This window comes from Spermophilus citellus (genome assembly GCF_964194105.1).
Source record: "Spermophilus citellus genome assembly, chromosome: 14".
NCBI classification, from domain to species: Eukaryota; Metazoa; Chordata; class Mammalia; order Rodentia; family Sciuridae; genus Spermophilus; species Spermophilus citellus.
The window spans coordinates 37,934,308-37,958,006 of record NC_138194.1 but is presented as its reverse complement, the minus strand read 5'-3'; the positions used below and the strand labels follow the sequence as shown (position 1 = coordinate 37,958,006).

Sequence of the window (23,699 nt, the reverse complement as noted above, 5' to 3'; positions counted from 1 at the left end):
AACAGATGTATGCTTCATGACATTCAGGATACAGGTGGAAACTTGCTTTGGGGACCAGTTCTTCCTTTCAACCAATTTATGCTTCATGAAGTTATTTTCTAACTTTTTGAAAGGTAATTTCCTACTCACAGTTAATGTACTTCATTTCCCTTTCCCTCTTATAATTGTGTAGAAAGAAAGAGCACCCAGGTATAAAATGTATTCAGACATAAAAATCGGTCATTCCAGCCTCCTTCGTTTCCTTCTTCCTAAATGGGGTGCCATTGGGTGTCCACGCTCTCCGCATGTACACACTTGCACACTTACCAACTGCCTCTCCCTAACAAGAGAAACAGGACTTGAGGTCCTCCCAACAGGCTTACCCAAAAGGGGTGGGGTACCATATTCTTGGGATTTGATATTCGGTATTCGTCATTAGTAACACCTGCTCCTCATCAAATAAAGTCCTTCCTCACTCATTAGCTCACGTTATCATTTCCCAGACTTTACCCCTTCATGGTTGATAGATGGCTGGGTCCCTGTTATGTTTCATCCTTTGAGGACTACCAGATGGCTGTGATTTTACTCTAATTGCAATGAGGCATCTGAGAATACCCACGAGCGGGAAAGACTCGTGACACTGGATCTCTCTGAGGCCACTGGGCAGAGGAGATTGGGGCAGGGATGGAGCACAAAGTCAGCTCGGCTTCACTATTAACTAGTTCACCTTGTAGCAGAGAAAAACTTCCTTCCTTCTTCACCAATTTACTTGGCAATTTTGCTATTTCTAAGATGCACATTAGATCCTTTCAAAGCCCCCTGATATGGTTTCAGCCTTAAGAATGACCTCTCTCTCCTCTCTCTTCAACTCCACTCTTCCTCCTTATTTTCTTGCTCATTCTCCATTCCATCCTCACACAATGCTCGTTCAACAAATGAGCCAAGAAGGGAATGTTAGAAAAGTCTAGCCTGAAAACTATTTGAGAATCCATCAGTAAGTAGAACGAGGCTTAAGCTCTTCTATTTGCAGGATACAAAACTGGTAGCAATAGCCAAAAATAACAAAAATCCAGGACTGATAAATATACACGAGAGTATTTACAATAGGTACCTGAGGCTACTTTTATTCATTTTAATAATAATTAAATATGGTTCAATAGTTCTTTGTTATACATCCATTTAATTACTTTTCTGATTAAAGACATCTCTAGGTACCATGTTAGGTAAAACCATTCAGAATTTACAAAACAGTAATAAACAGAAACAAAAAAGGGAGAGGAAGCAGCTTAATGCTCTAGATAACAGTATTTCATCGCAGAGTCTAACACAGGGAGGTTAACATTTCAAATGACAGCTGCAGTATCTCTCTCTAAATCTGCTTCTATATATACCAGTCTCAGATTCACTTCACTTTACACTAGCACCCTGGGAGGGAGAAGGCAGGCATTTTTAAAACTATCATCATATTAACTGATGTGAGAAAATGTTTCTTGATCTAATGATGTGTGAATAAGATTTATCCTTTTACTTTCTAGGCTGAGGTTATTAGCCCCCTAGTGAAAGGCTCAAACCAGATGTTTGAAAATATAGATACACATATATTCCAAAGATAAAAAAAAACCAAAAATTCAAATAAAAAGAGAAGCAAACATCAAGTATAAATATTAGAAAGGGTGCTCTCGTGTCAAAATCCCAGTTATTGAATTTGGCAGCGATTATTTTGGTACTTGTTTTTTTCACATACATTTATAGGCATAGTATTCTGTTAACTTTTCACGAATAATAATAAGGAAGATAATGTCCCTCCCTTTGGGAGCCTGTCATGAATTTGGAAAGGTCAGTCATACAGGCATGAGAATTAAGAAACGGCAATGTGATTTGTTAGGACCTGATAACTAGCCCTGTGGGGAGTTTCCTGGCCTACAAAATGCAGGGATGAGGCAATTCCTGGACTCCAATGGCTCCATCTCATCTTACAAGCGTGTATCAGTATGAAGCTTGGTTTAATAAGGGGAAACTAAGTTGTGCAATCTTTTCATGCAACTGTAGAAAACCAGTACGTGGCTCCATACACAAGGAACCCATGGCTGTAGGTGTGGTGGAAACAATAGACTCTTTCTCCAGAGATGCCTACAAGGTTTTTTAACAGCTGTTTTTGCTTACCTTACCTCCCAACCATGCATTGATGGCCCCACCTTAAAGATGCTCAAGTCCCTATAAGAGAGAGAAAGAGGCAAATGGCTTGGAGGTTAAAAGTAGGTGGGAGGCCCTAAGAACTCTGCAGTATTTTCTTTCAAGGAACAGTAGCTATTCAGTTGGAGCTAACTATTGACATGCAGGATTCAGATCCAGTTTTTCCAGGGAAATTAGAAATTTATATTTTTTCGTAGGATCATCCAAAAATGACCTTCCAAAATATCATTCTAGTTTCTGGCAACCATCTTTAACATTTTAAAGAACTAACTAACCTGTGAACTAAATGAAATACACATATAGGCTAGATATGGACTAAGGACACCCCTTCGTGACATTTTCTCCAGGGATTCGATATGGCTGGGAGAAGTCAGGGGAGACCTGTGGCATTTACTGACAGAGTTCATGTTAACTTCCTGAGCGTGTGTGTGTGTGTGTGTGTGTGTGTGTGTGCGCGCACACCATGGATACAAATGCACATGTAAGGATATGACAACTAGGAAGGTGCAAAGGAAGGTAGCCCACCAGACTCTGAAAAAGTCCATGATCAAGTGTTGGGAGAAATAGGAAGTATAGGATGTGTGGGCAGAAGAGGAGAGACTGTCTGTAGCTAGAGCAGAGAGAAAATGGACTTGTTGTTAAACAGAGCCTTGAAAGGCATATGGGAGTGTTAGCATCTGGAGAAGATTCTTGAACAATCTTGACTAATTGCACTTTGATTATTCATAAAGATTTGTGCCTCCCAGGACATTTGCCATAAGTGACACTACCAGTGAACACCCAAGACCTCATTAAATAGATGAACTGATTTTTATCAAGATTCAATGAAGAATAACACTTTTCAGATATGCTTCTACCTCAACCGTTTATTCACTTGATATCAATCATAAATCAGATCTGGAGGATCAGTGGCAAAGATGCTGGAGTTTTGATTGTTTGGATCATGATCCTGATGTAAAATTCTCCAGCAGGCAAAACAGAAAACTCGAAGTTGAGCTGAATGTCAATTATGCACGGCAATTTCTATCCATGTACAAATATGGGATTAAATTCATATAATGCAGCTGGGGCCACTTTCATCTTTAATGAAAAGAAAATATCACTCAAAGGGTATGAAAACAGGGATTGAAAATTCAAAGTATGTTTCCTTTGAATACTCACAAGAACTCAAGCTTTTCATGTTACCCTTGTATCTGTTTCATTTGTGTGCTTCTCTTGTTCGGGTGTTGTCATTGTTTACTATTATTGTGCTCATCTGTTGATGCTATCCTCTTGGAATTTTTGTTCCAGGAGGGCATACTAAAAAATTTAAATTTCCCTTCTGGCCCTTTAAACAAGGGTATGTTAGTTCCCCTTTCCAGAGGCAACAATTTACATCAGTTCTTTGGATAAACTTCCAGAAACATTGTGAGCATAAGGAATCATACAACCATTGAATTTAGCCTCATATAAAAGAAAGTCCAATATTATTTAGAAGGCAAGGATTTATTTCTTTTTATTTCAAATTTATTTCAAATAAAAGGGTCTAGAGATAGACCGAAGATTCAAGTACTCAGAATCTTTTGGTCTTTTTTGTTTCCTCACCATTCTTGAATCATAGTTTTCATCCTCAAAGTCACCTCATGAACACAATATGGTTGCTAGACTGAAGTGTATCCCATCAAACTTCCAGGAAAGAACAAGGACACGTCTAATTGTTCAACATGGCCTGGGGTAGCAGATTTTACGATGGATATTTGCAATTCCAAAATATAGAGAATCTGTTGATAACCAATAAAGGAAGAATGGATATTGAATAGGCAACTAGCAACCTACAATACAAGTATAAATGTATAAATATTCTTTCCCCCACATTTTTTTAAACAAATGGTGGCATACTAAACACAATCACTTTGCTTTTGACTCTATACTGTATATTCATTAGAATTTAGTAGGGCCAAAATCAAAGGACCAAACTTGAAGATGACTCCTTTAAAAGATATACTCCACCCTATTTCTGCTTCTCATGATAGTCATTGGTTCCTGCACTCCTTGATACTCAAAGAGTGACCTTCAAACCAGCAACCTCAGTGTCAACCAGGGTCTTGCTACAACTAGAGAATCTTAGGTCCTACTTCGAATCTACTGAATCAGAATTTGCAGTTTAACATTATCCCAGGTGGTGTGGACGAGATTTCAGTTTGGGAAGCAGAGCACACACTCAGACCTTCTGAGGTCCCAAATTAGTTAGAGCCAAGCTTAACAGTTTATCAGGAGCCCTGTCCTGACTACCTCTTAGGATCTGAAAGCAATTCCATGTCCTATGCTTGGTGTCCATGAGCACCATGGTGTACAAATCAGGGCTGCTTTGAGCCTCAAGCTGCAGACTTCCTAATCCATTCCTAGGTATGCCAGCACTCGGAAGTTCTGGTCTTTGCCCTAATTTCTTGGGTTGAACTCTTTCCTCTTATCCCCATTCCTTTCTTCCAAACTGAAAGGAAGCTGGGTTTCAACTCCATCTTCTCTGTCCTTGAATTTTATCTCCCACTTCTTTAAACTACTGTCCTTTTTTCCAGGTTTCCTTGATGCTTATCAAATGACTCTCACTGGTTTTTAATTTTAAAATCAGCAGCTCTGTTTGTTACCACCCTGAAGCCTGAATCTGGCTTATCTTGCTTTCTTAAGTCAGGATGACCTTGATATCTCCATAAGTTTGGGCTTCTATAACAGAATACAGTAAACTGGGTGGTTTATAAGCAAGAGGAGCTTGTTTCTCACAACTCTGAATGGTGAAGTCCAAGGTCAGGGCACAGCATCATCAGGTCTGGGGAGAACTCTCCTCCTGGCTCACAGGGGACTGCTTCTTCATATATTCTTATGTGATGGAGGAGAGAAAGTAAGAGCAAGCTCTCTCCTGTCTCTTCTTATAAAATCACAATCCCATCATGACAGCTCCACCCTCATGACCTAATTACCCCCAAAGGTCTCACCTCCTATGGCCACTGCATTGGGGATTAGAATTCCAACACAGGGATTTGGGAGTGCAAACATTCAGTCCATAGCACTTAGCTGTTGATGACAGCCAGGATCACAGCTGACTTTGATCAGACTCCTGAAGTTCATTTTGGAGTCAGTTTAGTCTCCACAGACCACAGATCAATTTTTCCTACCCTGGGGCCTGGATTTTTTTTTTTTTTTTTTTACGGGGCCTGGATTTTTCTTGATTGTTCTCTTTGGCCCACAGGGAAATCAGTGTCACACTGAACCATACGCTGATATCAAAGAGTAACTTGCCCATTGAGTTTAGACTGGAATGTTCCCAAAGGCCCGTGTGTTCAAGGTTTGGTCCTCAGCTTGGTGCTAGTAGGATGTGGTGGAAGCTTAAAGACGTGGCACTAGTTGGAGTAGGTTAAATAATTTGCGGTGTGCCCGACAAGGGGATTTGGGGACCCAGACACCTTTCTGTGTCTCTCTCTCTCTGCTTCCCAGTGGTCATATGCAATTTCTTCCACAACATGCCCCCACCATGATGCCTTGTCTCAGGCTGGAAACCAGCAAAGCCAACTGACCATGGATTGGAACCCTTGAAACTATGAGCCCAAACAAACCTTTCTTCCCTATAAGTTGTTCATCGGTCACTATAATCTGTCACAGTGACAGAAAGCTGTCTCACTTGTGCTTTGCCCCACAATTCTCTAAATCTACTGTTATCACATCAAGAATTGCTTCCAGGAATGGAGGCCAGACTGAAATACAGAGGTAGGTTCCATGGCCTCAGCTGGGACAGAGCTACGGAAGTTGGGCAAAACCCAAAACTGCAGTCTAGTGGGGCGTAGTGTCAATGCTGTGTGAATTTGGATAGATAAAAAGGCCATCCAATTTGACAAAATGTAAGCTGTTAACCTTTAAAGAGAGCAGACTCAGCAGAAAAGTGGGGCCAGAAGCCAAATTGCAGTGAATTAAGGGAGGAATGGGAAGGAGAAGAAAGAAGGCAGCCAACATTTATTTCAGACATTCGTGGGTAGAAAGAAGCAAAGAGACATAACACAATCGAGTGACATTTTTGTAAGATAAGGGAGAACTCAACATTTTTGAAGGCAGAAAGAAAATAATCTGTGCAAAGGAGATATCGAAGACAAACTCTAAAGAGCAAAAGAAATATCTGAAAGAATCAAAATAAATAAAAACCCTTAGGGGTGGCTTTTAAAGAGGAGAGACTCCACATCCTCAGTCACATTAAGAAAGAATGAAGAGATAAATCTAGAAACAAAATACAATCAGGTGTGTCTGCATCAGCTCACCTTAGTAGTTTTATACTTCACAAAGTCATAGGCAAGAACAAGGGTGCTTTGACTTAGACTTGGGGTTTTCCTGAAGTCAAAAATTATTGTCACAGGGAAAAGTGATGGAAACAATATATTAGTATAATCACTTTATTTGAAGACATGAGAAGTTGTGAATGGAGAAGATAAAGGGTTTTGCCAAAATGTGTTTCAAGGAATCTAGTAGACATCAAGGCTTGACATCATCTGGAAGAATCCCTGAAGACCATGAGTGGACTCAAGAGGGGATAAGCCAAGCACTGGAATCAAGTTTGAGGCCATGGTCAAGGCTGAGGTCAAGGGTAAGTTTGAGAATGGAGATGAAAACAGCTGAAGAAGTTAAAATTAATTGGCTCTCTCTTGCAGAGCCTGAGCATTGTAATTTGGCTCTCCTTTCCTCTGTGACCTGACAGCAGAGACAAAGAAATCAGATGCAGAAGTTGTATCCTGGGGTTGAGATAGGTATGTCCATCGGGGAGCAGGAAGGAGTGAACACCTGGGGCCACAGGTGTAGCAGCATGAAGTGGCTCATCAGGTACCTCTGAAGGCAAGGAATCTCTGATACACAAACTTCATTCTCTTGGATCTTGTCTGATAATTTTAGAGACAGTTATAGGCCACGGCCTTTGGAAACTAAATATTTGTGTTTGATTACTGATTCTACCAGTAACCAGCGATGGGCATGAAATAAGTAATTCTCACCCTTGATTTTCTCAGCCACAAAAGAAAGATAATAATCCCTCACAAATATGTTGTGAATGCTAATTATCAAGGACTTAGCATTAAGTACCAGATAAATACTTAGCTGATTCCTAGCCTCAGGCAAACTCAGAAATACTTAGTTTTACTTTCCATTAAGATGCAAACTTCTGGAAGTATCAGGAAGTATCAAGTTATTACCAGAAAAATAGTGGTGTTATATGTGTCCATTAAGATAGTCTCTATAGTTCTCTATGATGAGGGGAACATTCTCTCAGCTCATCTACCACCATGAAGAAAATCTGAATATCATCAGACTTGGTAGGTGTAGGTGACTCTGAGAGAAATAGCCTTGGGGAACTTGAATGCCATTTTATTTATTTATTTTTTAATTTTTTATTATTAGTTGTTCAAAACATTACATAGCTCTTGACATATCATATTTCATACATTTGATTCAAGTGGGTTATGATCTCCCATTTTTACCGCCATTTTATGATGTTGTGTCTCTGAAGCTCATTGAACACCGTTCTTTCCCACTCAGTTTACTTACCAGCAAAGCTTCATCCCACAAAGTTCCTCAGGATACAGCAAGCAGCAAAACCAAGTTCTAATTACCCTGAACCAAGCCTAATGCCGTCCTCCTGGCTTGGCCCATAGAGCTGCCAAGCTATCAAGCATGGCAGAACAGAAACTGGAAACCAGTAATCAAACCTATCATCAACTCTCTGTTTTATAACTACTGAAATAAAAGCAGAGGTGCCATTTGTTTTACACTTAGAATGACACAAAACATAGCCCACTTTTTTTAAGATTTGTATGAGATACAGTATCTCTACAGGATTTTTTTGAAACAAACATGTAAGTTAGATCTTTAAAGCATTTAGACGTTGCATTTATTTCTGAAGTAAAATGACATTTTGATCCAGAAAATGGTCAAACAGTTTTAAATCACTTTCCTCAATCCAAACATCCATTTTGAATGGTACAATACCAACTCCCAACATGGTTCAGGAATCTCTTTTTGGAGCTTAGTTAGGTGTGTACATGCTTCCCTTTGATGGAGGTTGGCACTTGGGCCTGAGATGTCTTCCCTGGAAGGGTCAGGTCTGACACAAGCAAGGTTGCTGAGAGCCAGCCCTGGTACCATGGAAATAGCTGCTCCTGTGAGAGCCTACAGCCATGTCTCAGGGACCAGACTACAGTACATGATGCTGAGATATGTACATTGTAACAGCAACCGAGAACGCATACCCATATTCCAGAAATCACAACTGAATTTTATCAATGGTAGATGTTATGGTTTGAATACAGTGTTTCCTAAAAGCTTCTGTGTTAATGCAACAGTATTCAGAGATGAACGATTGCATTATGAGAGCTGCATCCTAATCAGTCCACCCTAGTTTGAATGGACTGATTGAGTGGTCACTGTAGGAAGGTGGGCAAGTTTGGAGGAGGTGGGTCACTAAGTATGTGCTTCAAGGGTTCATCTTTCCCTATGGTCCCTTTTCCTCTCTCTCTCTCTACTTTCTGGCTGTCATAAGTAAAGCAACCCTCCACTGCCATACCCTTTCACCATGATGTTCTGCCTCACTTGGGCCCAAAGCATTGGAGTTGGCAAACCATGGACTGAAACTCTAAAACCATGAGCCCTAAATAAACTTTTCCTCCTCTAAGTTGCTCTTATCAGGTATTTTGCACAGCAACACAAATCTGACTAACAGTAGAGAACCAAGATTGTTTCCATGGCTCTTCTTCCAAGTTGTCTTTCTTGGATCTATTCACCTGTCCCATTTTTTCCCAAAAGATAAGTTCCCAAAATTATAGAGCAGAAAATTTAACACCCTTCCTTCCCCCACTCCAAAATGGGATCGATTATTAAATACATTATTCAAGACATCTAATAACAAAGATATTAGACTCACTAGAAGTCAGTATAGACACTCTAAGCTATAAGTTATCCTCACTTTATTTTCGGACATGGTTACTACATTATGCTTGTGTTCAAGTAGATGGTATACCTGAATTTCAACAAAGCATTTATAAGTCAATTAAAATCCAATATTAAAGAACTTGTTAGACCAAAACAGGTCCCAGTATTTAAGGGTAAATATCTTGGCCCCATAGTTCTGGGATTCTTCCAAAGTCTCGTAAGTTTGTGCAATAAGAAAATGGAAATCATTAACAAAAAAGAAAAAAAAAGAAAAAAGAAGAGGAAATAAATAAAAACAAAATTCCTCATTTCTATTGATTTCCACTTATTAAAAGAATAATGACATTTTTCTCCATGTTACTCAGCTTTTCATTACTGTGACCAAAGTAGCTGACAAGAACAAGATAAAGGAGGAAAAGCTTATTTGGGCTCATAGTTTCACAAGTCTCAGTCCATGGGCAGCTGGATCCAAGGCAGAAACATAGAGAAAAATGGCTCTACTCATGGCAGATAGGAAGCAGCTAAAGAATGAGAGGAAGGGGCCAAGGAGAAGATAAACCTTGCAGAGCATCCCTCCAATGACCTACTTTCTTCAACTGGGTCCCACTTCCCAGTGGTTCATTCAGCTATCAATAGATTAATCTATTAGATGGATTAATCCACTGATGAGGTCAGAGCCCCTATGATTCAGTCATTGCCTATAAGCCCCACCTCTGAGCCTTGCTGCACTGGGCGGACCATGCTTCTCACACATAAGACTTTGAGGACATACCAGAAACTATAATATTCCCACTCAATCAAAAACATATACAATAAAACCAAAGGTGAAATCTGAGAATCCCAGATTGTTAGACCCAAGCCTTCTGGAGCCATTTTCTGCTTTTGACTCAACTTTTATACTTTTAATGCTTAAGGAAATGCTTTTAAAAGTTTAAGCCACCATTTAGAAAGAACACAATACGCAGGAAGTATTGTGTGGAATGCAGAGTAGATAGCACTTAGTTCTTTTGAAGGATTACTATGAAAAACTGGCCTGTCTTCTTGGGGACCATAGTATAGAGAAGTTTGAACCTACTTTGCTAAGTAAATGTAACTTTGGATTACATAAGGAGAACTATATAAAGATCATCCATAAGCAGAGATTACATCTACCTGTGTGGTTTGGGGACACCTTAATTAACCTCTGTGCCTCAATTTTAAAATACAATATCAGAAATATCTCTCTTAAGACACAGAGGGTTCCCCACACTGGAAGGGGCATAAGAAGAGTCAGAATGTTCTGGTAAGCCAGAGTTCAGATTCAAATTTGTCCTAAGAACAAGTTTGAGAAGCCTAAGACAGAAGCCAACAGCTCAAGATGGGAAAAGGGGACAGAATGTCCACTAACCACTAACCAGACAGAGGTCCTGCCTAAGTCCAGCTTTCACTCCTGGTTTGGACATGACTCCCTTTAAAGGATCAGGCATGTAGGTGGCAGAGCACAATGAACCCTAAAGGATTTATCAGTCCTCACAGCCACACAGACAGTACACTCACCTAAGACCTTACGTGTCACATTCTGGCACCGTGTTAGTCAGATTTTCTTTGCTGTGACAAAATACCTGACAAGAAGAATTTAGAGGATGAAAAGTTTATTAGGGTTCATAGTTTCAGAGATTCATTCCATAGTCAGCCAATGTCATGGTTCTGGGCCCAAGGTGAAGCAGAACATCCAATTGGATGGGCATGTCGGAGGAGAGCTGTTCAGATCTTGGCAACAAGGATGCACAGAAAGAAAGGGAGGAACCAGGGATTAAATATATAATCCCCAAAGCTTGCTCCCAGTAACCCACTTCCTCCAACCACACCTCACCGGCTTACAATTACCACCCAGTAATCCATTCAAATTATTAATCCATCAAATGGGTTAATCCATTTGATGGTGAGGTTACAGCTCTCATAATCAAATCATTATACCCCCTGCATTAACACAGGAGTTTTTTGGAGGGACACTTCATATCCAAACCATAACAGATGCCAACACACCAACAGGAAAATAAAATTCTCAGTCTAAAATACATTTTTTTAGCCAAACACACATTTAAAAATTCTGTTTTAATTTCCATTTAGTGTTGTAAACTAGGTAAAGAGTAGAAGACATTTTTCTTGATAGCAACAGTTTTTTTCAAATGACCTTCTCACATTCAGGTACAATGATCCTATGGTACTTTCCATATGAGATCATTAAAGAATTATTGAAATCCACAGTGGACACTTAGAAAAGTCCTAGAAGCAAGGATGATCTACATAAATAGATCAAATACCTTTACATATCTTTTTTAAAAAAGAAGTTTTACCTTACACTGCTCTTACTTCAGTGACTTACCACCAGAAACACATTATCCGATGACAACTCTCTCTAAGAGTGACATTCATGTCCTCGATGCTATTGCTGAGCTGGTTTGCGCAGAGCATCTGTATCACAAAAGCGCGTCGTTAAGTATCTTCCTTGGTAGAGGCCAGCAAGTCATTTGTTTTCCATTCTGAAGCTGTCTACACAAGTGCTTCCCATACCTGTAAGGGCCATAAATCCCCAGGGCCCAAATAAATGGGATGCTCTTGGTGTTGTGCATTTTATGGTCATTGTGGAGGAAACAACTTATTTCCATATTCATTGATTCATTTGGAGTCCAGGGTGCCAGTGGGACTCTTAGGAGAGGGAACCAAATGTCTTCACATAATTTCAGACTTCACTTGGCTTAGGACACCTCCATCAAAAGACTCAGCTCTCATTCTGAATTCCTGAAGGAACAGTATGAGCAGTTTGATTAAAAACAAACAGGTGAGGTATTCCTAGGATTCACACATTCCCCAGAGTGTTGCAAATAAATAGGAAGCCAGTCCCTCCCAGAGTTTGTTCCCCTGAGTATCCTAAGACCTTAGACTTCTGTGATGCTGGGCATGCAAGAGAAAACAGATGGGCATGGGTGACAGTTGCTCAGAAAGACACTCCCGGGAGCCATAGAGAAAGAAATGTGTCCACAAAGCACTGTGAGATGAAACTGTCCACCTGCTGCCTGTTCTTCAGCCTCTGAGCTTTTTCTGATAAAACTCCTAGAAGGGAAGGAGAAGCCTGCTGTCCAACAAAACTGAACCCCTGACCCCCTAGAAGATGGAGTCAGAAGTTTCCCATATTAGTAGCTGCATGGTATGTGTGTGGGCATTCTGGTGTCTGTCAATCTGACTTATGACAAGAGGGGATGCTAAACTCAGGCTTGCTGTGTGTTTGGAACACGATCATGCCTGATTAAAACCACTGCGTCAGTTCAACACAGTGGCTGGAACACTCTTACCCTGTCATATCATTCCTCCTCTTCCTAGTGAAAGAAGCAATGGGTATTTTGGAATAACTGTAACTCTTTTTAATATCTTTCAAATGTTCAATTTCATGTAAAACCAGCCAATAGTTAACTCATGAGTGCAAAGATCCGAATATCCCTTTTCTTTGTACATGTTTATGTTTCATTCATTTGTCCAAGATGGTATAATCACTAGCTCATCCTCATGATTACTGCATGATCCAGTCAGTATCAGAGCAAAGCAGCAAATATCTATGAAACTTATTGAATTATGGCTGTAATGTACATAGGCAGAGATGACTTTACACTGGCTGAGTGACATGGTGACCAACATGGGAACTTCAGAGTGGCTAACATGCTAGAATTCTGAAATTCATCCACTTTATTTCAGACATACTATTTCCCATTCCTTACTGCACTTTGAAATGCAATACTTCTCATCGCTAATTCATTCAAAAAATTGATGAGTACCTTCTTTTTTTTTTTTTGAGAGAGTGAAAGGGGAGAGAGAGAGAGAGAGAGAGAGAGAGAGAGAGAGAGAGAGAGAATTTTTAATATTTATTTTTTAGTTCTCGGTGGACACAACATCTTTGTTTGTATGTGGTGCTGAGGATCGAACCCGGGCCGCACGCATGCCAGGCGAGCGCGCTACCGCTTGAGCCACATCCCCAGCCCCTGAGTACCTTCTTTTTACTCAACAAAGTACTGTTTCAGAACTAAAAAGTTGAGTTAATTAAAATTGAAATTTAAAAACAAGAACTTTTCTGAAGAGCCTGGTGGTAGAGATGGACATATAAATAGGTAGGTATAATCATGTGAGAGATGTGCCTTAATTGAGGAGTTTGGGTCAAAGTAGAAGCAGCAGGAGATCCTCTTCCGGAGGGAACTACAGCAAGACTCCTCCGGGAGGACACTGCCTTTGCAACGACTCTGCCAGAGAGCAGTCCCTGCCTTCCAGAATCTACACACACACAGCAGTGAGGCAGGGCAGTACCTGGGAACTGCCACTTAGAGGTAGAAGAACAAAGTGCTGAGACAGTTCAGACTAGAAGTAGATCAACTGGGGAAATCAAAGCAAGTGACATTTACAACTGAACTTAAAGGGTGTGAGGGTTTGTGCAAGCAGAGATGTGAGAGCAGGGTGAGGGGGTCATGAGCAAGCAAAGAATGGGTGTGTTCAGGGAGCTGGAGCACAGGCACGTGGCCAAGAATAGTGGAGAATAAGTCTCAAAAGCCAGCATAGAGGGTTTGCAAGTGGCTAAGAAGGATGTAAGTGCTTGGACAGGAAAAATAATCTTTTTTTATTGAGTACCTAAAATAATGCCTCAAAGATCAAGGAAGCATTTATTCCTATCAGAATGCAAACACGCTATGACATTATCCACCCCTCAAAAAGAAAGGAAAGAAATCCCATTGATCTTACATTTTTCTCCATCACTATTCTTCTCTACTCCCTGTTTCTGCAAAACTCCTTAAAAGAATTATTGACCTCCTATTTTCTCATAAATCCACTTTGATTAAATGTTTTGCCAGACCCTCCACCAAGATACCTCACGTCAAGGTTTCCTCCACAAGGTCCAATCCAGTAGCCAATATTTAGTCCTCATTGCCCTTGACCTTCTGACCTCTGACACAGGTGATTGTCCACAATTTCTATGTTACTTCTCTGGTCAGTTCTTTTCAGTCTCTTTTGCTGGTTTATTGTCTTCCAATCCCTAAATGTCATAATGATCCAAAATGAATCCCTTTCTCTGATTTCACTTTTTCTTAGTGATCTGACTCAGCAATGTAGTTTGTTCTATTTGTTTGTTTGTTTGTTTATTTATTTATTTATTTATTACCAGGGATTATTGAACCTAGGGACACTTAACCACTGAGACACATCCCTAAGCCCTTTTTATTATTTATTTTGAAACAAGGCCTTGCTAAGTTACCTAGGGCCTCACTAAGTTGCTGAGGCTGGCTTTGAACTCATGATCTTCCTGCCTGAGCCTCCCCAGCTGCTGGGATTACAGGTATGCATCACCCTATCTAGCAAGCAATGTGGCTTTAAATACTACTGTACCACCTATCATCTAAATTGCACTAATTGCATAATTGTTCCTTCTCAGAACAATTCCCCAGGGTTGTGTTTTCATCCAGCAACCTTCAGAGATAAAGTGTCTTCTTCCCCTTCTCACTCCCAGCAAAAAGTTGACTTGCTTCACCCTCCTATGAAAGTGTTCCCCTCCTGTAAGACAGCCCTCTGGGTGTGCAGGTATCATCATGACTCAGGGAGTTTGTAGCAAAGAGATTTGAAGCTTATGCTGTTCTCTGTGAGTAATAAAGTGCTTTGTCTCTGACCCAGAATCTCTGAAACAATAACAGGCCCATTTGTTAATTTAAGCCTATGGTGAAATCCCACACCCTTAATATCTTAACCCAAATATATTGCATAGGGAAGCTTTCTACTTAAAAATGTTCAAATTAATAATTTTCATAAGGACATAACTCTGCTTGGGGCAAAGTGGATCAGCCTCTACCTGCCTCCCACAGGTAGCCTTAGTCAAGAATTTTTATAGAATCATTTTGAATTGAAGGGGAAAAAAAATCAACTCAAAAAGAACATTCTAGAACCTTGAGTTAAGTGGAGAAGTTTTTTATCACTCAAACTTCATGGAAATGATGAGAAATTTAAGAAAGTTTTCAGGGAGTTTCTTCTGTTTAAGGATCCGTTTGGAGATAGCCTCTTCAACAAATGATGCTGGGAAAACTGGAAATCCACATGTAGCTGAATGAAATTTAATCTTAGTCTCTCACCCTGCACAAAACTCAACTCAAAATGGATCAAATACCCAGGCATTAGATCAGAAACTGTGCGCCTACTAGAAGAAAATGTAGGTCCACTCCATTATGTTGACTTAGGAAATGGCTTCCTCCACAAGACTCCTAAGGCATGCATAAGAAGTAAAATCTAGATTCAATAAATGGGGTGGTATCAAACAAAAAGCTTCTTCACAGCAAAGTAAACAATCAAGAGCTATATAATGTGAGAAAATGTGTGCTACCTGCACCTCAGATAAAGCATTAATTTGGGGGATACATAAAGAACTCAGAGAACTTAACAAAACAAAACTTAACAGAACTCAGAGAACCAAAACAAACAAATAATGCAATCAATAAATGGGCAAAGGAACAAAACAGACACTTCATAGAAGAAATATGAATGGTCAACAACTATATGAAGAAAGGTTCTACATTAGAGAAATGGAAATTAAAACTACATTGAGATTTCACCTCACTCCAGTCAGAATGACAAGTACCAAGAATACAAGTAACAATAAATATTGTTGAGAAGATGGGGACTCAAAATTGGTACAACTACTCTGAAAAGCAGTATGGAGATTTCTCAAAATACTAGGAATTGAACTGACATTTTACCCACTTATCCCAGTCCTCAGTATATATATATTCAAAGAACTTAAAATCAGAATACTACAACAATGCAGCCACATCAATATTTATAGCAGCTCAATTCACAATAGCTAACCTATGAAACCAACGTGGGTGCCCTTCAACAGATGAATGGATAAAGAAAATGTGGTACATATACACAATGGAATATTACTCAGCCATAAAAATGAATGACTTTATGACATTTGCTGGTAGATGGATGGATCTAGAGACTATCATGCTAAGTGAAATAAGCAAATCCCCCCCAAAAAAACCAAAGGTCAAATGTTCTCTCTGATATGTGGATGCTAACACACAACAAAAGAGGGGGAGAGGAAGAATAGAAGTTTAGTGGATTAGACAATGAATGAAGGGAAGGGAGGGGAGATAGGAATAGGAAAGACAGTGGAATGAATCTGACATAACTATTCTATATACATATGTGAATACACCACAATGAATCTTCACATCTTGTACAACCATGGGATCCTAATTAGAATAAGATATACTCCATGTTTATATAAATTTTTCAAAATATACTCTACTATCATGTATAACTAAAAAAAATTAAATACATAAAAGGGATCCTTTTGCTTCTCACACACCCACCAATTTTCTTACCTAACAACTTTCCTCTCTGTATTTCCTAGATAAGCTTTTCTGGTCTATCTATTTCACCTGAAAGTTTTTCCTGGAAGAGATTCTCCTAATTTCAGAAATGACTAAATTCTTTGATTCATTCTTAATAAAATCCACAACTAGGAAGACACACAGCCAATAGTTGTCAACCTCGTGTCTGCATGAGACCCAACCCTTATATAAGACCTGCAAGTCAAAACAAAGAAATCCCAAGTACCAATCCTATTTGCAGAAACATATGCATTCATTCATTAAGCATGTCAAAGAAGAGGGAATTTATTCTGTCAAAATACATAACACAAAGAAGATGACAATTTAAAATACCAAATAGAAATAGATGATTTTGGTGGAAGAGGGGGAAAAAGATATTCTTAAAAGGAATGACTCTCAAAGCTTTATAGAAAACAAGAATAATTAGAAATATTATGCTGATATTATGTTCTTTGCATTTGCTTGGTATTGGCAAGGAGGCATTTTGTTCATTTCTTATGGACAAGCAGAAAGCCACAGGAACTATTTCAATTCACATTCTGGGAAACCAAGAAATACGCAAGTCAGCTATCCACAATTTGATGTTTAACAGGATGTCTAGACAAGTTCTCATGAGAATAACATTACTAATTAAACAGCAGTTTTGTTAATCACAATAGCAGAAGTAATTTTAGAATAAATATTTTATGAACACAACCATAAATAAAGTAAAAGGAAAAGAAAAAATTTTAATTAATTCATTTGTAATATTACTGAGATTATGGCTGGCAAATTCTGTTTGAGGGCCTGGAGAATGACCTAATATTTCTAGATATGTATTCATTTTATTTTTTTTCCAGCTAATGGCACTGTGTATTTCAATTACCTAGCCAGAATTCTTTTTTATGTCATCCATCATGACAACAGAAGACCCATTAGTGAACAATGGGATCTGGAAAATATTCCATTGCTATATATATTGTTCTATCGTTTTAAAACTATGCATTCCCACATTTCATGAGTAAGAAAATATTTACTGGATAGGGAGGGATAGTGTGCTGTCACTGGGATTTAATATCTGACCTTAACTTTCTACCCATCAAAAGAGTTGCGATTTGGAAAAGGAAAAATAAAGACATTGATCAGTTCTCTTCAGCACACGGACAATAATGGATCTTTTCTGAAAACATCTAATCCAATATTTTTAGCATAAATTAGTGATTTTAACTTATAAGGAAGAAATACAACTTGCATGAACTTCAGTAAACAGATATTTCTAGGAAAAAAAATTATCCAAAGAACTTGCTCTCCTTTGCCTTCATAAATATTCACCTACGATCATCTTTTACATACCTTCTGACTTGCTCAGTGTCTCATCCTATTGCCAAACCTTTCCTTGAATTTCAAATGCCTTTATTTGAATAATGAGATAAGGACTACAAAACTGGCATCCATCTTTTTTGTTTTTTTTAATGTTAGTCATTTGTCAATCTTTCTGTGTAACGTGGAAGACATTTTATATTTAAATCATATAAAAGTTTCCTGCAAAAAGAAAATTTATTTTATATTATACAGATTCCTTAGCAGGTACTTAGATTTGTAGCTTTAAGTGTATAAACATGTAACAAAATAACTTATGAGTCAGCTATTAGTAGTTAATATTTTTCTGTGCCTGTTACAACAGCAGGAAGGCAAACTAGCTAGCGGTGGGTGGTGTAGACTTCGTTTGAGGTCAAGATTTCACCATTAGAGTGGGATCTCATTTTCTAGCAAAAGTGGTCTTGTGTTGAGTTTCCAGGCTCAACTCGACCACATTATCTCTGCATATCAATATGTGAGCATAGTGTTTCAACATGACTAACTTTGCTCTCAAGGGGCCCTCTCATCAATCCTCCAGCCTTTTTTCCAGTAAATGCCAATAGACTAACCAGTAAATGCTGACAGTCTTACCAATAAATGCTGATAGATCCAGGCATGCCAAACTGAATGAGCCAATATTAGAAAATACCAAAGTATGTATTCCTTGCAAAGAAATGAACAATATGCTAATATATACTTAAGAGATCTCATCTCAAATGACATTATTAAAAATGATAATGATTCACTGTTAAATCAACATTAAAGTATAGATAAAAGGGGTTTTATTCCTTTAAAAAAAGGCACAGTTTATTAAAACAGTTAGAAAAATAATGTTTATGCTAGTATTGAGCTGTCATGAAGGCCTTGACTTTACACTAGAAAAGTCTTCATCACCCAGCCAATATATTTTGATATATCTTTGCTTACCCCTCCTCTATCTTGCTGAAAAATAATAACTAATGATTTTAAAATTGTGTTTTTAACTTACCTTTGTTTGATGTGAAAAAAACTTGGAATACAAAAGCTATTCTGCAACTGTGTGCTTACTCTCCAATAAGCAACTTCCAAAATTGCTATATGTCACAGTTACACTCTTATGACCCAATATTCTTCATAAGCCTAATAACTTATTAACTAAGTTATTAGCACTCAGCATGTAAATTTATATCTGTGTACAAAAAACTAGTTCTGAAAAGTTTCAATCATCAATGAATCACACACACATCTAAAGGAAAGTCCACCCAAAACAAGAAAATTGTTTCATGGCAGATGCCTCCCAATATACAATTTAGTTAGAAAATATCACAATGTTTTTAAGACACCATAACACTTACTGACATAAAGGGGAAAAAAATCACGATAAATATAGCTTTACTCCATAATACTGCATATAAATTAATGAAAGCCACATCAAACTAATAAATGGGCAAAGCAAACTGTTGTATACAATTCATAAGAAACAACTAACAATATGAAAATGTTAGGTATCACTATTGCAAAATAAATACTGTACATATGCTGTTTTGTCTTTTTTATTGAAATTTTTAAAATGAAAATATGCTGTGATATTAAGGGTATGGCAAAGCAAGTATTATTGGTTACTGCTGTTGTAGGATAAGAAATAATAAAAACTTATTTTTATTGTTTTTAACTGACACATGATAATTGCACATATTTATTATATTGACTGCTTCTAAAGAGCTACAAGAGAAGATTTTAAATGTACTTACCAGAGACAACTGATACAAACTTTTTGAAACCAATTCAATAATGTGTTGAAAACAAGTCATAGAAGTATCAATGGCACTTTACTATGATAATTATACCTCTGTGAATCAAGTAATGAAACTTATAGAAAAACCATTAATATTTGGCATGATGTTATTTATAATTTGAAAATGAACTTTAAGTTAATAGAATATTGCTCAAATATATTACAGTATGTTGAAATAATCCAGATTTATGTAGTTAATAAGTTATTAGGCTTATGAAGAATATTGGGTCATAAGTGTGTAACTGTGACATATAGCAACGATGTGAAAGAAGATTGGAAAGAAATTCATTAGAGAGTTATTTGTGATTGATGATTGGCTGGGTTTTTTTTCTTTTGTATGCAACCAGGTTGCTGAATGAGCTGGACTTGGTAGAATACCATCAAAAGGCAACTTGATTCACTGTCACAAATACATTCTATGGCCAAGTTCTATCTCACCCTTTGGATATTTCAAACAGAATTTAAATGTCTTTTGGTCCTTTTCAGGTAACAAACTGTCCATTCGAGGTCAATATAAACTCTCACCCACTAAAAACTCTGCCCCATGACTTGACCCTGATTTTAGCTTACAGATCTGCAGTGAGAGACACATACCTGCTTTTTCCTCTTCTCATTCCACCCATCACTAGCTGTTCTTTTAGGGAATTCTAGGGATGAAATGAAAGGAAGAATAGTGGGAGAAGAGGTAAGAAATGAGGTCTTAACCTGACTGATGCAGTTACAAGCTGGCAAGAGATACACTCCAGGTGTGACCACTCCCAAAGCTGAGACCTCCTCTTGGCCTCTTGAGGGATGCTTTTGTGGGTTCTTCAGAATTCCACCACACCCCTCTTTTAGGATCCTCATCTGTTTCTGTGAATGATCAGCCCCTTTGGAAGGCTATTTAATGCCCCAATCCACCTTCTGAACCCAAAGTACCATCATTCCTCTGAGGTCACCAGGTTTGGGCAGGACGTCCTCTTAGGTGGTATAAAAATAGAGAACAGCAAGAGAAATTGTGTTCAGAGGCTTTGGATCCTAGTCTTGTGAGCACCAGTGACATCCTGAGCTGCAAAGCCCACCCTTACTGTCTCATCACACTCTCAACCAGAAACCCCACAAACCATAGCCCTTTGTGTTTTGACTCTTCCACGTGCAATTTGGGTGCCAAGCTCCCCAAGTACTTCTCTGAAGCAGCCCTTCACTGGGCTTGAGATGAGGGGGAAGGTGTCCATGGCATGGGAGGACCTGTCAGCACACAGGCAGCTCACTCTAACCTCACAGCCTTTCAGGTCTTCTTGACCTTCATCCATGCAGCCTTCAGATGGATTGATAAACTCCAAGTCTTTTTTTTTTAATTTGTTCTTTTTAGTTATACATGACAGTAGAATGTATTTTGGCAGATTGTATATATATACATATATATATGGTATAACTTATTCTATTTAGGATCCCATGCTTTTGGTTGTACGTGATGTGGCATTACCCTGGCTGTTACAAATAGAAGGCTAGGAAAGTTATGATGGATCAATTCTACTGTCTTCCCTATTCCCCTCCCCTCCCTTCCTTTCCCTTCATTTCCCTTTGTCTAATACAATGGATTTATATTATTCCCCTCCTTAACTTCCCTTGTTTGGGGTTAGCATCCACAAATCAGAGAGAACATTTGGCCTTTGGTTTTGAGGGATTGGTTTATTTCACTTAGCGTGATATTCTCCAGTTCCATTCATTTACCATCAGATGCCATAATCGAATTCTTCTTTATAGCTGAGTAGTATACTGTTGTGTTATATATACCACATTTTTTAATCCATTCATTTGTTGAAGGACACCTAGGTTGTTTCCAGAGCCTGGATATTGTGAGCTGAGCTGCTATAAACATTGATATGGCTGTGTCATTATAGTATGCTGATTTTATGTCCTTTGGGTAGACTAAGCTCCGTGTCTTAATCCACAGGAGCATTTCAAAACTTGAGATATACTGTTCTCTGCCATGGGAACTTCAGTCTTTGCTACCAAGACTATTAGAGGAATTTCTTTTTTCTAATGTTATTTTCTAATAAGGCTGGGAGAGGAAGCAGACTTTGAAAATGGAAAGAAAGGCAAAAAGATAAATTACAACACCTATTGAGGTAGCTAATTTTCATACTTCTCAAAGAACTTAGATTAATTTTAGACCAGACTAGATTCATGGACAATTTTATCCTCCAGGAATTGTGGTGTCTCTGACTCTGTGGAATAAAAATGTCTTCTCAGTATAATAAGTACAGGAAACAATATGAAAAATCTATAAAAGCTGCACTCTACACTTCAAAGAATAAATATTCTTTGACCCACTAGTATCCAAAGTATAAATTACCTCTTCTATTTCATTTTACCACTAACCAATCACCAGAAAGTTAATGCATTTTCCTATGATATAATTAACAAAACAATTTAGTAGCTAGATAGAATTTACATTCTCAGAGCATTTTAAATAATTAAATAGATGATTGCTACTTAATTTATAAGCAGGATGCCTTGATTCCTTTTGTGGCTATTAAACATTAAAATAGTTGCAGTAATAATGAGTGTAGTACAAATTGCTCTATAAATAGTAAGAACCTAAAAAGTATACTATGAATAACCAGCTGATTTGTAAATCCCAAATCAAAGTCTAAGTGAAATATCTAGAAATTGAGAGATTTTTTTCCCATTCCTATGTACTTTTTAAAAAACTATTAAGGTGACATAAAAATGAAAAGACTTTTAAATTACAACTATTCTTTTAAAATAAGACTTTTTTGTTACAAAGTCATAGACATTACTAATAAATATACTTCATTTCTATATCTTGAATTATATAGGCTATCCATGCACATTTGGCATAAATTTGTAAGGTGCTTATTTTTTTCCTTTGCAGTTGGTTGGCTTTGTGTATGCCTGTTATGTGATCAGCATTTCCATGGAAGAAGAAGACACCTGTAAGTACTGTTATATCTCCCCAAGGGTTATTTTGGATGTGATACAGCTTCCAAAACTAATCAGTACAGGGATATGAAATCTCTCATATTTAGAATCTAAAATGATTGAACTCAGCACAGCAAAGTTATAGTCAAAGATTGACAAACCAAACTGCACAAAAATAAGGTGGCACTAAATATTGAAATTCTGAGTCTGAGTTATATAGAAGTGTGGGGAAGCCTAGAGATTTCTGTCATATCAATTCTTAGTAACTTTCCAACAGACACCCAGACAATATGCTGAGTAGATAATCAGGGAGGTTTACCCATCACCAATTGTGAGTATGCTAGAGGCAGAATTTTCAATGTAACTAATAATAATATTATCAATCCATTGTAGCAAGGTCTATATGAACATAAACTATATAAAATACTATGGCAAAACTAAAAATTATAACCTTCAAGATGGAATGTAAAAGAGATAGAGAAATACTAAATAAAATTAATAGGATGCTTAGAAGCTAAGTCACATTTTAACAGAACACACACCCCCATAAAAAGAAATATCGAGACCCAAAGTTTTGTTGTAGAGATTTAACAACATAAGTGAACAAATACCATTTACTGAGCACCTGCTAATGTGTAAGGTATTTTCCCACAACTCACTTAACAGGCTCAAATAATATTTTAATTTATTTTTAAAAATGAATTATTTTAGATAATCATATCTAACCAAACTAGTGATATGAATTTACCATTGCAATTGTTGTCTGAATTATAAAATGAATGCTTTCACAAGATGAGAATAAGTAGCTAGCCATTATAACTTCTTTCTAGAACACAACTTCAAAGGAGTCTGATGACTCCTCATCTAATAGATGCAGTGCATGTTATGTGAATTGGAATCCAGTGACAGTGGATGCCTTCTCATTTTATTGGACCAAAAGTATGAAATACTAGACCTTGAGACTACATATGTCAAGTAAGAAATATGCAAACATTGCATCATATATTTTATACTTACAAGGTGAATTTTTTTTAATGCTAGATGAATCTAAAAGTTCTGACACTTCAGATGCACAGTTATAATGACAACACTTTTTACTTCAAGGCCAACTTTAAAAATCATGGTTTCTGGATTTCCATTAGTGGTTCCACAGT

At 37.9% G+C, this 23,699-nt stretch overlaps 1 protein-coding gene across 1 annotated transcript in view; it reads left to right on the top strand.

Moving 5' to 3' along the window:
* NKAIN3 (sodium/potassium transporting ATPase interacting 3) overlaps window positions 1-23,699 on the top strand; it is a gene marked incomplete at both ends in the record, with an annotated part of 615,336 nt that overhangs the window by 551,463 nt on the left and 40,174 nt on the right. The window contains one exon of the mRNA XM_081266514.1: window positions 22,499-22,559. Coding sequence (XP_081122640.1) covers window positions 22,499-22,559 — 61 coding nt within the window. The remainder of the gene's footprint in view (window positions 1-22,498; window positions 22,560-23,699) is intronic.